Source organism: Bufo gargarizans, chromosome 4 (genome assembly GCF_014858855.1).
Source record: "Bufo gargarizans isolate SCDJY-AF-19 chromosome 4, ASM1485885v1, whole genome shotgun sequence".
Lineage (NCBI taxonomy): Eukaryota > Metazoa > Chordata > Amphibia > Anura > Bufonidae > Bufo > Bufo gargarizans.
Genome location: NC_058083.1, coordinates 203,549,962 through 203,564,643, shown reverse-complemented (window position 1 = coordinate 203,564,643; position 14,682 = coordinate 203,549,962). Strand labels below are relative to the sequence as shown.

General features: G+C 43.8%; 1 protein-coding gene across 7 annotated transcripts in view; it reads right to left on the bottom strand.

The window, feature by feature from the left end:
* Nucleotides 1-14,682, bottom strand: part of LOC122936356 (LIM domain containing preferred translocation partner in lipoma) — a 271,804-nt gene that overhangs the window by 54,566 nt on the left and 202,556 nt on the right. For all 7 annotated transcript variants that reach the window (XM_044292514.1, XM_044292513.1, XM_044292518.1 and 4 more), the window contains one exon: nt 1,859-1,967. In XM_044292514.1, the coding sequence (XP_044148449.1) occupies nt 1,859-1,967 (109 nt within the window). The remainder of the gene's footprint in view (nt 1-1,858; nt 1,968-14,682) is intronic.

Here is a 14,682-nt window from a genome sequence, read left to right as displayed (position 1 = left end):
TATAATATTGAATTGAACCAAAACATGGTTAAAATTATGTGACACCAACCTTAAATTATTCATTACTTTCCCCAACATCTGGTTGGATCCTTAAAGTAGATTCCCAAGCCTTTTGTCCAGGGGAACGTATACTATTAAATAGTACTTCAAGAAGTAATTTATAAAGTTGACAATTTTTTTTAATTCTGACCAAATTTCCCATCAAATCATTCAAAGGTGTAAAAGTATCTATCTGTAACAAAAATGTCCCCTTTACGCTAGATAGAGCCGAACGTAACTGTAGATATCTAAACCAAGATAAATTAATTATATGCTCTCTTTGTGTCAACTCAAAAAGAAGAATACCTCCATTACTCACCTTTCGTGCAACATACAGAATATTGTTATTTTTTTGCCAGTATTTATCTTCAGCTAAATCATCCAACTGCTGTAAATAATAGTTATACCAGAGAGGCGTACACTAATGAGATCTCCTTATTTCCAACTAACCTCCAAGGGCTGTTTCACACGAGCGGATGCCGTGCGTGACATCCGCTCCGTGACTGACAGCCAAGACCCGATGCGGACAGCAGAGGCACGGAGCAGTAACATGATTGATAATGCTCCATGCCTCTCTGTGACCTCTTTACTACAAAATCACACTGAGAACTTTATCTCACTGTGATTTCGTAGTAAAGAGGTCACAGAGAGGCACGGAGTATTATCAATCAGGTTAATGCTCCGTGCCTCTGCTGTCCGCATCGGGTCTTGGCTGTCATTCACGCAGCGGATGTCACGCACGGCATGCGCTCGTGTGAAACAGCCCTAGCAGTGCTCCACATCTTCGTAAATAACTTTATACCTTCTCTATAATCCTGTTGAACTCTGGATAATAGCCCATGCTCTAATAATGCGAACATATCATATGTAGTTCTACTCAACAAATTCCTGCAGAGTGGACTTTCCTCCCAGTGGTCCTATAGCCACAACTGTGAAGCTATATAGTAGCCCTTGAAATAGGTAAGGCTCAACCCTCCATGTTCCATCGGCTTATAAAGATATTCCAATTTAAGCCTCAGCCGCTTTCTTCCCCACAGCAGATCATTAATAATTCTCTCAATTAACTTAAAAAATGTGTCCTCAATGGACAATGGGGAATTCCTAAGAATATAGAGGAGTTGGGGTAATATCAGGAGGAAGGTTTTACTCTTAAATGAAACCTCAGTGAAGCTGCACTTACATCCAGCACAGGGGCCCGAACTCCCATTCTGTCCAGCAAAAATGCTCAACTGCTTTCATAATGCCCTACAAATGAATGGGGATATGACCTGTGGTCTAAATAGTGTGTGTATTATATCTAAAAGACATTGTTGGTGGCAGGATTATTGGCTGCCAAAGATGTGATCTGTCAGGTTGGATTTTTGGGCCATTGTTGGCTGAAACTACACATGTATGGCATAGTCCGGCATTGTACTGTTGGGACAGTTTATACAAAAATTCTGATGTACAGTTAATCAGCTGGATTATACCCGATCATAAACTTATGTATATGGCTAGCGTTACAATAAGAACTGGATTAGACAGATAAGCGCATACACACTGTACTATACCATAGACACAGCCCATGTGGCTGCTATCAAGCCATTGCAGAGGGAGGGCCTAGCCTGGGTCATCACAGAACCTATGAAGGGCTCCCCTTCTTCAAAGGAAATGCACAGTTAGCAAACAAAGTCATGAGGAATTGGTGCAAGGAACATGCGTCCTAGATGGCAACCAATCCACAGCTGAACGCCACTGCAGATAGCTAGGGAGCCAAGTGTATAAGATTAGCTCATCATTATCCTCTTGTGCTTTTTAATGCAGTCTCATCAATTCTCACCAAAATACTCTTCGGAAGGAGGGTTCTCCATGTCATACAGCATCTTCTTAGTGAGTCTATCAAGTTCATCCTCAGGCCGCAGAACAGGACCTCCAGAAGAGTAAGATGCCTGCAAGAGGGAACATTTTTAAAAATTCACACTATGCAGATGGGATATTCATGACATAATTTAAAAAGCATCCGTTACCATGATCAAGCCTATAAAACCAGGCATACAGCCAGGTAGGGTTGATCATAGTGACTAAAATGAGACCTTCTTATCTGCTACAAGTATTAGTGATGTAGAAAAAAAATCTTATTTTACTGGTATGCAAAGATGGTGCTCAGAGGGCTGGCCTAGGACCTCGGAGCCCCACTTCACAGCCACCTCACCCTGTTGCCACTCAGCCACTAAGTGAGATTGACAGGGTCAGGGATCCTCACGTCTCCAATGCTGGGTCCTAAAATCTTGCGCATTCATTGGTGCAGTGAATATCTCACAGTAGTCTTCCCCACTCTGAGATCTTTACTGCGCATGCGCAGATGTTACTGCCAGATGAAAATATTTACTGTAGCCTGAACATTCCATAGAATAATAGTGTATTGACTTGATAAAAGAATAGTTACTAAACTGCACATAACCTATAATCATTAGACATGAGAATTCAGGATTTGCCCACGTTTGGAATGAACCCTCTTCCTGTCTGGTGACACTTCCTGTCACATGTAGGTCGGTATAAATTTGACATGGTTTGTTCTATAGGACCCCATACAGATCATACCAATGTTGGCTGATTCTGCTCTCTTTGGCAGGACTGAATGACAGTTTAAAGGGAATTTGTCACCCTGATTTTGGACCATTATGTACAGTAATACATGAGTAATACTGTAGATATGGAGTCCAGATCACTATTTTTTATTATCATACTGCCCCCCCCCCCTGTTGTCAGAGCTGCCTTGAAATACTTTTTCAGGAATGCTGAGCATGCGCATGAGTCCTCTTCATTATGTTAGCAAGGCACAGCAGTCTAGGCTGGGTATTTCAGTGCAGCTTTGAGAGGCTGGCAGTAGGAAAATAAAAAAAATAGTGATATGGACTCCTTATCTGCAGTACTGCACACAAATTACTATAGATACTAGTCCAAAATCAGGGTGACCGATTCCCTTTAACATATACAGTATATGGGGAGCTCCTGGATCCCTCCTAACAGACAGCAGTTCTTTTGTTCTACTGGAGCCATCTGACAGCAGCTATTCTCCTCTTCCCACTGAAAATACATACACATTTGGCCGACCAGAGCATGTATGTATATGAGGGAGTCGGGAGAGATTGTGTAGTCCACAGCTTCTGATGGTGTATGGGCAACTTAAAGGGGCCAAAGCATGGCCCCCCCCAAAACAGAAGGTCCAGACTTACCTGTTCCATGTTGCCTCCACTCTCTCCATCTCACATTCCCAGCACCATTAACACTTGGCGGTGCATGGACATGGTCACAAGCGGTGCTCCAGCCAATGATTGGCTTCACCAGTGATGTGGCCACAAGCAGCACATCATTGCTGAAGCCAGTCATTGGCTGGAGTAGTGCATGTGATCATGTCCATAGCCAGCCGGATGTAAACAGTGAGGACACTGCGGAGGACTGGAGCGGCATGGATCAGGCAAGTATGAATCTTCCAAATCCAGGCCCATGCTGTGGAAACTTGTTAAAAATTATTATTTTTACCGGAAAAACCCTATTAAGGGAATATGAGTGTGGCACCGGAATTTTATATTTACAGTACTGCTACAAACAGGTGTTTCTGTCCTCCCCTATGTACCATCTATCAAAACATTTGTCCAGTTTCCCCCACTGTGGACACATTGCAATCCACTGCTTGAGTCTCACTGGCTTTGGCCTTACCTAGTGTTTCAGGCCTGGAATAACACTAGGCAAAGAAATATCTGAACATTTTTATTTTATGCCCAAAGGGACTAGTGCATCACAACCATTTAAAAGAACATGCTTCGGTACATGATTACACCTATGGGCACGATCACATTACACAGTGGAAACTGCCTGCTTCTAATTGGCGACTTGGGCCATTCAATTAGTTGACTGGTGTTAAGGTACGAGCAATGAAAACTGGATTTTGTACACTGCTTAAGATAACTTGATATATATGCATTTTAACTCTTCACGCACAAAACCTAAAATTGTCTTTCGTGAAACTGACCTCAGACCCGCATATTCCACTTCTCTCAAATTGTGGGAACCAGATTATTAAAAGGCCTTTATCACTCGGGCGTCCCGGGTGCATTGCAGAGATTGCATTGTTCAGTTTTTATCGTGTGGGTGCAATACGTTTTGCACACGCGTGATAAAAAAAACTGAATGTGGTACCCAGACCCGAACCCGGACTTCTTCACTGAAGTTCGGGTTAGGTGTTCTGCAGATTTTATTTTCTGTTATAACATGGTTAAAAGGGAAAATAATAGCATTCTTAATACAGAATGCTTGCTAAAATGTAGATTGAGGTGTTAAAAAAATAAATAAAAATTAACTCTCCTCATCCACTTGATCGCGCAGCCGGCCTTGTCTTCTTTTTTCTTCTTTCAGGACTTGCAAAAGGACCTTTGATTACGTAATCGCGCTCACCACGTGGTGAGCGAGGTGATGTCAGCGCAGGTCCTGCTGAATGAAGATAGAAGATCCTTCTATCTTCATTCAGCAGGACCTGCGCTGTAGTCACCGCACTCACCACGTGATGAGCGCGATTACGTAGTTTAAAAGATCCTTTTGAGGGTCCTGCGAGAAGAAGAAAGAAAGAAGACTATGCAGACTGCGCGATCAAGTGGATGAGGAGAGTTAAATTGACATTTTACTAAGCATTCTGTATTCAGAATGCTATTATTTTCCCTTATAACCATGTTATGAGGGAAAATAATAGTGAATTTACTTTAATGGGGTCCGGGGTTGCTCATCCCTATCATCTCCTAGCAACCATGAGTGAAAAATCGCAGCCCCATTCATTTCTATGGGGCCTGCGTTGTGTGAAAAAGGCTGAATATAGAACATGCTTTGATTTTCACGCAACACACAAGTTATGCATGAACATCGCAGCTCATCTGCACGGCCCCATTGAAGTGAGCGGGTCCGGATTCAATGGGGGTGCAATGCGTTCACCTCATGCATTGCACTCGGGCGGAAAACTCACCTGTGTGAAAGGGGCCTAAGGGTTCATTCAGACGTCCGTAGAATGTGTCCGGATCCGTTCCGCAATTTTTCAAAACGGGTGCGGACCCATTCATTTTCAATGCGGCCGAAACGGATGCGGACAGCACACTATGTGCTGTCTGCATCCGCATTCCCGGATCCGCATTTCCGTTCCCGAAAAAATAGAACATGTCCTATTCTTGTCATCAACAGCAGACAAGAAAAGGCATTTTCTATTATAGTGCCTGCGATGTGCTGTCCACGAAATACAGAATGCATATTGTCGGTGTCAGTGTTTTGCGGATCCGCAATTTGCAGATTCGCAAAACACCTACAGATGTGTAAATGGACCCTAAGGGCTTGTTCACACGAATGTGTGCTGGCCATTGCCGTATTGCAGACCGTATTTGGGGATCCGCAATACACTGGCACCGTTCCGTGTGCATTCCGCATCACGGATGCGGACCCATTCACTTCAATGGGTCCTCAAATCCGGAGATGCGAAACGGAAGCACGGAACGGAACTCTACGTAATGCTTCCTGGGGTTCCGTCCGGGCCTCCGCACCGCAAAAAGATAGAACATGCCCTATCTGTTTGCGGAACGGAGGGATCGCGGACACATTTAAGTAAATGGGTCCACAATCCCCATGCGGCTGCCCCACGGACGGTGCCCATGTATTGCGGACCGCAATTTGCGGTCCACAGCACAGGCTTCACACGTTCGTGTGAACAAGCCCTAAGTATGTGAACCCTGGAAAACAGCACAAATGAAGGAAAAGGTGCTTGGTTCCAGTGTTGTTCCCCACGTTACGAGGAAAAGAGTATGCAGTCCAGGCTTTCACCCCTCCCCTTGTATTCATAGCAGACTGTAAGGAATACTTGCTTCCTTTGTAATTAGAATCACAGAAAACATAGTAAGTGAGGCAAAAAGAACACAATGTTCAGAGCTGCCAGTCATGGTTAAATAATTAGTCACCATTACGTGAAGCTACTCATGATGCTCCATGAAAGAAATTGCTCGCTATTATACAAGCTGCACATTTGTACCTAAGAGGACTGCTTCCAATCCGTAATAATACTGTGCCATGGTCACATAGCAGGGGGGCTGCTTCATCCCATACAGCAGGCGACCACAGAGCAATCAATTTTCTGCCCAAAACATGCAGAGAATGTTAATACGAGGCACTTACTAAGGTATTGTAATTGTCCATATTGCCCCCTTTGCTGGCTTGATTCATTTTTCCAGCACTTTTATACACTGCTTGTTCTTAGGGGTTACGACCACCCTGAAATCCAGCACCGGTGGCTATGCTTACACACTATAGGAAAATGCACCAGCCTCTCTGGTAGCCGGGGCCGTAAAACAAGCAGTGTATAATGCAATGGTATAATGAATGAAGACTGTAAAGAAGCAATATGGACAATGCCAATACATTAGTATGTGCCTTGTATTAACTTTCTCTACATGATAAATGCCACTTGCTGAAGTGAGACAATCCCTTTCAAGGGCATCTGTCAGCAGATTTGTACCTATGACACTGGCTGAACTGTTGCATGTGCAGTTGGCAGCTGAAGGCATCTGTCTTGGTCCTATATTCATATGTACCCACATTGCTGAGAAAAATGAAGTTTTAATATATACGAGTGAGCCTCTAGGGGCAACGGGGGCGTTGCCATTACACCTAGAGGCTCTGCTCTCTCTGCAACTGCAGCACTCCTCTCCACTTTGATTGACAGGGCCAGGCTGTGAAAGCATCATTACACCTGTGCCTAACTTCTCCTAAAATCTGGCACAGACTGCTGACAGATGCCCTTGAAGCTGGCTAGACAGAAGATAACTGAAGGCCAAAGACTTTTCTCCTGATCATTTCAGCATGCATATGTATTGCATGAGGGAAGGGGAAGAAAGCTGCTGCCAGACTCTTCTTGCAAAGACTCATTTCCCCCATAACCAAAGGATTAATGGTTTACATTCAACATGCTCAATCCTCCTCTCCCCAGAGTTGGGAGGCCACCATATACACTAAGTGCTCAGCAGACCACTCCGAAATGGGCAGGTTTCACATTTTAAATCCCGTGGACAGGAGAAAACAAAGTCTCTGTTTTGTCCTTTTAAAACAACAGAGGGTCCTGAAAGAAACTTGTCAAACACAGACACTTTCATACATGGCAGAGGCCTCCTTGAAAAGCTATGGATCCGTTAATAGATCTGTGAATTTATACGTTTGGGGAAATAAAATAAAATAAAAGTATGAACTGTGTGAATCTAGCGGAACTGCCTTCTGTACACATCCCATGCTGATGCCATCTTCCCATCTATTCCACCTGACATAAAGCGGACTCCTTGGAACGTCCTCATTTCACAGCCCCCTGGATTTATGATGCCTCAATGGGGACAGAAAATGGTTGCGTGTGTGGGTTTTGGCAGAGCGATTATGTAAATTGTCCAGCTGCTTGGTACAGAGAGGAGCACTGATGACCGCCGATGAAGTGAGGCATTTCATCTGCGTTTTACTACATCCACAGCACGGCTAATTTACAGATTCATATCCATTACGATTATACGCGTTTCATGGTGGTAACTGATAAGACGACACTAGTTCTCAAGGATGAAACTCTCCATCTCTTTAGGCCCCATTCACACAACTGTATTTTTGTTCCACATGCAATCCACATATTGGATGAGGACCCATTCATTTCAATGGGACCGAAAAAAAAAAAAAAAAATACACAAAAAATTAAAATAGAATATGACCTATTCTTGTCAGTTTTGTGGGTAAGAATAGGCATTTGATAAATAGTGTAGGGCCCGGGGAAAGGGAAAATGTGGGATGCACATGGCCAGTGTCCATATTTTGCAAAACTGACACATTCTTGTGAATCTGGCCTTAGGCCTCATGCACACGACCGTTTTTTATTTTTTTGCGGTTCGCAAAAACGGGTTCTGTAGTTCCGTGTCCGTTTTTTCTTCCGTGGGTCTTGATTTTTGGAGGATCCACGGACATGAACGAAAAAGTCGTTTTGGTGTCTGCCTGGCCGTGCGAAGCCAAACGGATCCGTCCTGACTTACAATGCAAGTCAATAGGGACGGATCCGTTTGATGTTGACACAATATTGTGCAATTGCAAACGGATCCGTCCCCAATTGACTTTCAATGTAAAGTCAGGAGTCCCTTATTATACCATCGGATCAGAGTTTTCTCCAATCCGATGGTATATTTGAACTTGAAGCGTCCCCATCACCATGGGAACGCCTCTATGTTAGAATATACCATCGGATTTGAGTTAGATCGTGGAAACTCAGATCCGACAGTATATTCTAACACTATGGGATCGCTTCAAGTTAGAATATACTATGAACTGTGTACATGACTGTCCCCTGCTGCCTGGCAGCACCCGAGGGGTTAATTGTGCGTATCATAGCCCCCTGTAAAGTAAGAGATCAGGGGCTGCCAGGCAGGAGGGGGCAGACCCCCCTCCCTCCCCAGTTTTAATTTCATTGGTGGCCAGTGCGGGCCCCCCCCCCCCTCCCTCTATTGTATTAATTTTATTAGTGGCCAGTGTGCGGCACCCCCTCCCTCTACTGTATTAATTTCATTGGTGGCCAGTGTGCGGCACCCCCTCCCTCTACGGTATTAATTTCATTGGTGGCCAGTGTGCGGCCTCCCCCCGGCGCCTCCCTCTCTCTATTGCATTAATTTCATTGGTGGCCAGTGTGCGCCTTTCCCCTTCCCCCCCTCGATCATTGGTGGTAGCGGAGAGTTCCGATCGGAGTCCCAGTTCAATCGCTGGGGCTCCGATCGGTAACCATGGCAACCAGGATGCTACTGCAGTCCTGGTTGCCATGGTTACTTAGCAATATTAGAAGCATCATACTTACCTGCTGCGCTGTCTGTGACCGGCCGGGAGCTCCTCCTACTGGTAAGTGACAGGTCTGTGCGGCGCATTGCTTAATGATCTGTCACTTACCAGTAGGAGGAGCGCAGCCAGTCACAGACAGCGCAGCAGGTAAGTATGATGCTTCTAATATTGCTAAATAACCATGGCAACCAGAACTGCAGTAGTGCCCTGGATGCCATGGTTACCGATCGGAGCCCCAGCGATTAAACTCGGACTCCGATCGGAACTCTCCGCTGCCACCAATGATCGGGGGGGCTGCACTGGCCACCAATGAAATTAATACAATAGAGGGAGAGGGGACCGGGGGGGGGGGGGGGGGGTTCCGCACTGGCCACCAATGAAATTAAAACTGGGGAGAAAGGGGGGTCTGCCCCCTGCTGCCTGGCAGCCCCTGATCTCTTACAGGGGGCTATGATACGCACAATTGACCCCTCAGGTGCCGCACCTGAGGGGTTAATTGTGCGGATCACAGCCCCCTGTAAGAGATCGGGTGCTGCCAGGCAGCAGGGGGCAGTCATGTTCACAGTTTGTAGTATATTCTAACTTGAAGCATCCCCATCACCATGGGAACGCCTCTGTGTTAGAATATACTGTCGGATATGAGTTTTCACAAAGTGAAAACTTAGATCTGAAAAAGCTTTTATGCAGACGGATCTTCAGATCCGTCTGTATGAAAGTAGCCTACGGACACGGATTAAGGACACGGATGACAATCTTGTGTGCATCCGTGTTTTTTCACTGACCCATTGACTTGAATGGGTCCGTGAACCGTTGTCTGTCAAAAAAAATAGGACAGGTCATATTTTTTTGACGGACAGGAAACACGGATCACGGACGCGGATGAACAACGGTGCATTTTCCGAGTTTTCAAAGGACCCATTTAAAGTCAATGGGTCCGCAGAAAATCATGGAAAACGGAACAACGGACACGGATGCACACAACGGTCGTGTGCATGAGGCCTTATATGAAGGATTTCAGGGGAAATCACTTAAATAATGAATGCCTTTCAATTTAATGATGACTGGTCCTCTCATGTCTGTTTCAGTAAATAGTTGTATTTCACATGGCTCGACCTTTCTGAATCCTTTCTCATGACTTTATGTTGTTCCATTCCTCTGTTATTCTTACTAGAAGTTTCTGAATGAATTGGCAACTGGGTGTTACCAGTTGGGGAGGTGTCCCTGTAAAGTCTCACACAGGCAGTTCTGATTGAACATTGTCAGACTGTTCAGGGACATTCCCCCAACTGGTAACACCTAGCTAGTGATTCATTTTGAAGATTCTAGTAGGAATGACAGAGGAACAACACAACATAGATTTATATGAAAAGATAAAGCTCCATGTAATCTATGCGTCTGGGCAATGGCAATGGCAACCAGGGGGTATATTTACAGTACCCTGCTGATGTTCAACTCCTTAAGGACTGGGCTCATTTTAACCTTAAGGACCAGGCCATTTTTTGCAAATCTGACCAGTGTCACTTTATGTGTGAATAACTTTAAAACACTTTTACTTATCCAGGCCATTCTGAGAATGTTTTTTCGTCACATATTGTACTTCATGACACAGGTAAAATGGAGTAAATATTTTTTTTTTTTTTATTTATAAAAAAAATACCAAATTTACCAAAAATTTGCAAATTTCCACATTTCAATTTCTCTCCTTTAATATATAGTAATACCTAAAAAAAATTGTTATTAATTTACATTCCCCATGTGACTACTTCATGTTTGGATCATTTTGGGAATGCCATTTTATTTTTAGGGGACGTTGCAAGGCTTAGAAGTTTAGAAGAAAATCTTTCCCAATTTTCCAAAACCCACTTTTTAAGGACCAGTTCAGGTCTGAAGTCACTTTGTGAGACTTACATAATAGAAACCACCTACAAATTACCCCATTTTGGAAACTACATCCCTCAAGGTATTCAAAACTGATTTTACTAACTTTGTTAACCCTTTAGGTGATCCACAAGAATTATTGGCAAATGGAGATGAAATTCTCAATTTACATTTTTGGGCAAATTTTCCATTTTAATCAATTTTTTCCAGTAACAAAAGCAAGGATTAACAGCCAAACAAAACTCATTATTTTTTGCCCTCATTCGGTAGTTTATAGACTGCGTGCCGGATCACTCTGCGGCAAGGGAGCTTTCGTGACACTAAGAATGCAGAGCTTGGCCCTTGTGCCAAGTTCATGGTTCTGGTTTAAGAGGTTGGGGAAATCATGGGCTTTTAGGCCATGAGACTTTTAATGTGTCAGCAATGACAGGAAAGGCAACTCCTCTTAGGGCTTACTGTCACCCTCTCACCGCAGGTTCTTTCTCGTAGTGCTCTGTGTAGTCTTTTCCCATTATCCTGCCCACATCACACTAGAGGTGTGGAAGGTTACTGCCCCATAGGATTGGTACTCTCCAAAGCAGTAGTCACAGGTGACAGAGGGCAGTTACAACTCATGTTTGCCTGCTCAAAAGCGTAGTGGTGTACCATCTGTAGCACAGAAGCATACTACGCATATTCTTACCTGGAGGTTTTCTTTCTAACGTTCAACCAGGGTCAACAACAGTCAATCCTGCAGCATTCCTACCGGCACCCATCGTCCCCACAGCCTGACTGGCAATCAATGAGCAGAATGGAGGTATCCCGCTTCCCATTTCCCGTCCTGCAGCATTCTGGACTTGCCAGCCCACTGAAATCAGTTGGCCAACATGATTCTTTCTACTTTTATCATTTCGGAAGAAACTACTATAGAAATCACCTGTTTACTTGAATATTGGGGCTGTAACTACCCGTGAGGCAACACTCATACCCGAAATCAACTTAGACTCGTGCCCCAGTGCTATGCATGACGTGGCTCAGTCCCTTCTATTCAAAGGACGGGCACATGTTTTAAGCTAGCATTGCACTGGTGCAGTAATTACCCTACCCAAGCATAGAGAACAAACTGCTACAACACAATGTAATTACACATATATGGCGGCAAACGTGGTTCCCCCACCACACCTTACAGACGTCTTACTACTCTTACAGCAACTTACCAAGTACCTCTCCAGCTGATAAAAGCATACTCATTCATTCATTATATTGGGAAGAACAACAGGGACACAGATCATGATTCCCCGCTTGCAACAAATAAGCCAGAAGGTCACAAAATAATTTGATATGGCGGATAACTTAGATTTAAAATAAATGCGATGTTCAGTGGGCCAAACACAGTGCCAATAGCAGATGTTGGCATCTTCTTGTGCTCAGAAAAAAAATAAAGCTGCAATTTGTTGGTGCCTTCCTGGAATCGATAATCTATGGTTCAACATTTCAAGGATGTCATAATCTGCATATAAGAAGTCATCGACGTGTCTGTAATTCTATACAGCGATTTCACCTTTCAGTCGTCCTGTGAGAACACTTTTCACTTTTTCACCCTGGCGCTGGCTGGGCGTCTGGCAGCACCTTGAGATAGGAAAGTATACAGTCTTTGCCTATTAAGAGTTCTCTTTCCGAAAAGCCGTGTAACAGATTGTCAATAAGCTGTTACTAGATGGAGGGAGTCTGGCACGACAGATGTCCTTAAGTGCCCTTTCATCCTTCCTCTTGTACGAGAATTAAACTTTACAGAAGGAGACTGACAGATCGAGAATTATCTAAATGACTGCTTTATATGTTTGAATCATATGAACTTCTGCAGAACCATTATTCCCAAAACATCAAAATCGCTGCTAAGTGCTGCTTTAATATAAAAGCTGCTCCACATACTTAAAGCGGCACGTAAGCCGTCCTCGTCTCCAATAATGAGCAGAGCATTATTCATCTGCAGTTCTGTAATTGTAACATACAGTGATCACCTACAGTATATATTAATGTGAGCTGTCCATCTGCTGGACCATCTAATGAACTGTGGACCTCTGAGGTGCTGACCAGTTCCACAGCACAGGCAGCTGGGGTGCACACACCTATCCATGTCCTAGAACAGCTTTTTCCAACCAGGTTTTCCAGGAAAAGTCAGGTTGATTTCCAGCTTGCTCTATGAGAGCTTTCACGGGGTAGACAAACTGGACCAGTTAATGCTTCTCCTTCCCTCGCTTTAAAGGAGTTTCCTGGGGAGCAATCTGAATTAAAAGGGAGGACAGAGTGAACTAAAATAACAAACCAACAGTACTTGCCTCACCGATCCCTATTCCTTTCCACTTTCTTGATTCAATGTAAATGGCCTAGACTTAAGTGGGTCACTGCTGCAGCCAGTGATTGGCTGAGTGGGTAGGTCCAAGCCATTTCCTGTGTGTCATGCACAAGACCAGGAAGTGGCGAGTAGCAGAGACGGGAGGATCGGGAGTATTAATGGTTTGCTATTTTAACTCACTCTGACCCTGGTTTTAAATTAAATTATCACCCTGAAATAACCCTTTAACTGTTTCTATCATGCTATATCTAGCACTCCGTTCATTTTGTAGGGCTAGACTAAGGAGAGCCATGTCTGATAGTGTAGGTTCCCACTTAAAAGAGGCCATCTTATCATTGGTAGATGGCCCCACACTATCCTGAACAAAAATGTCTGCAAAGTACAGCAGTAATAATCCATGTTTTTAATTTTTGCATCTTGAGCCATAGTAGCGTACACATGTACATATATTTCTTACTGGCCCAATGTTCCAATAATATGTTTCTTCTGCTTATACAGCAACATGTTCCAAACTACTGTACATAGATCAGTCCCCAGCCCTAATGGGGCCTAATCTAAATTCCCCAAATCCATGGAAAGCAAGTTACATCTCTATGATGTGGGAAGAAATCCGAGTACTCAGAAGGAAACACAAAAACTCCAGGCAGATGCCTTCCTCAGGGTGCCAGTGGTAACCACTGAGACACCATATTAAGCACTACAGCAGATACCATAATAGATGTGTATGTTGTCAGTGCAGTGGGGCTCTCCCTGTGTGTTTCCAATGTGATTAGTGATTGATCTACAGTAGGCTAGGAAAAGTTCCTTATAAACAGCAAAAGGTTTTTCTGGGGTCCTTCCTGGAAAAAAAAAAAAAAAGGTGGAGACTCAACGGGTCTAGGAGACAATCCAACTGCATCAAACTACATTGAATACAATGAAACAGTTCAGTTAAATGCTTTATGGAATGGGTACAGTAACCAGAAATAACAAAATTAGTTTTTTCAGTTTAGAAAAGAGACATCTGAGGGGAGACCAAATAACCAGGTATAAATATAATCAGGAGTCAACACAGAGATCTCTCCTAGGACTGTGACAAGGGGACATCTTCTCTACAGTAAGAGTGGTGAGACTATGGAACTCTCTGCCTGAGGAGGTGGTGATGGTGAGTACAATAAAGGAATTCAAGAGGGGCCTGGATGTATTTCTGGAGTGTAATAGTATTACAGGCTATAGCTACTAGAGAGGGGTCGTTGATCCAGGGAGTTATTCTGATTTGAAGTATGGAAAGATTGTTTTCCTGTAAGAGGAGTAAAAATGGATTCTACCTCGTGAGGGTTTTTTGCTCTTCTCTGCCTAAAAATGGCAGTATGGTAGGCTGAACTCAAAGAAAATATAGGCGAGATTTATCAGTGCTGTAAAGGAAAGCTGGCTTAGATACCCACAGCAACCATATTTCACCTTTTATTTTCCAAAGAAGCTCTGAAAAACCAAAAGGTGAATCTGATTGGTTGCTATGGGTAACTAAGCCAGTTTTCTTTTACACTGGCTTTGATAAATCTCCCCAATGGCTTTTATCAATGGCACATGTACAGTAT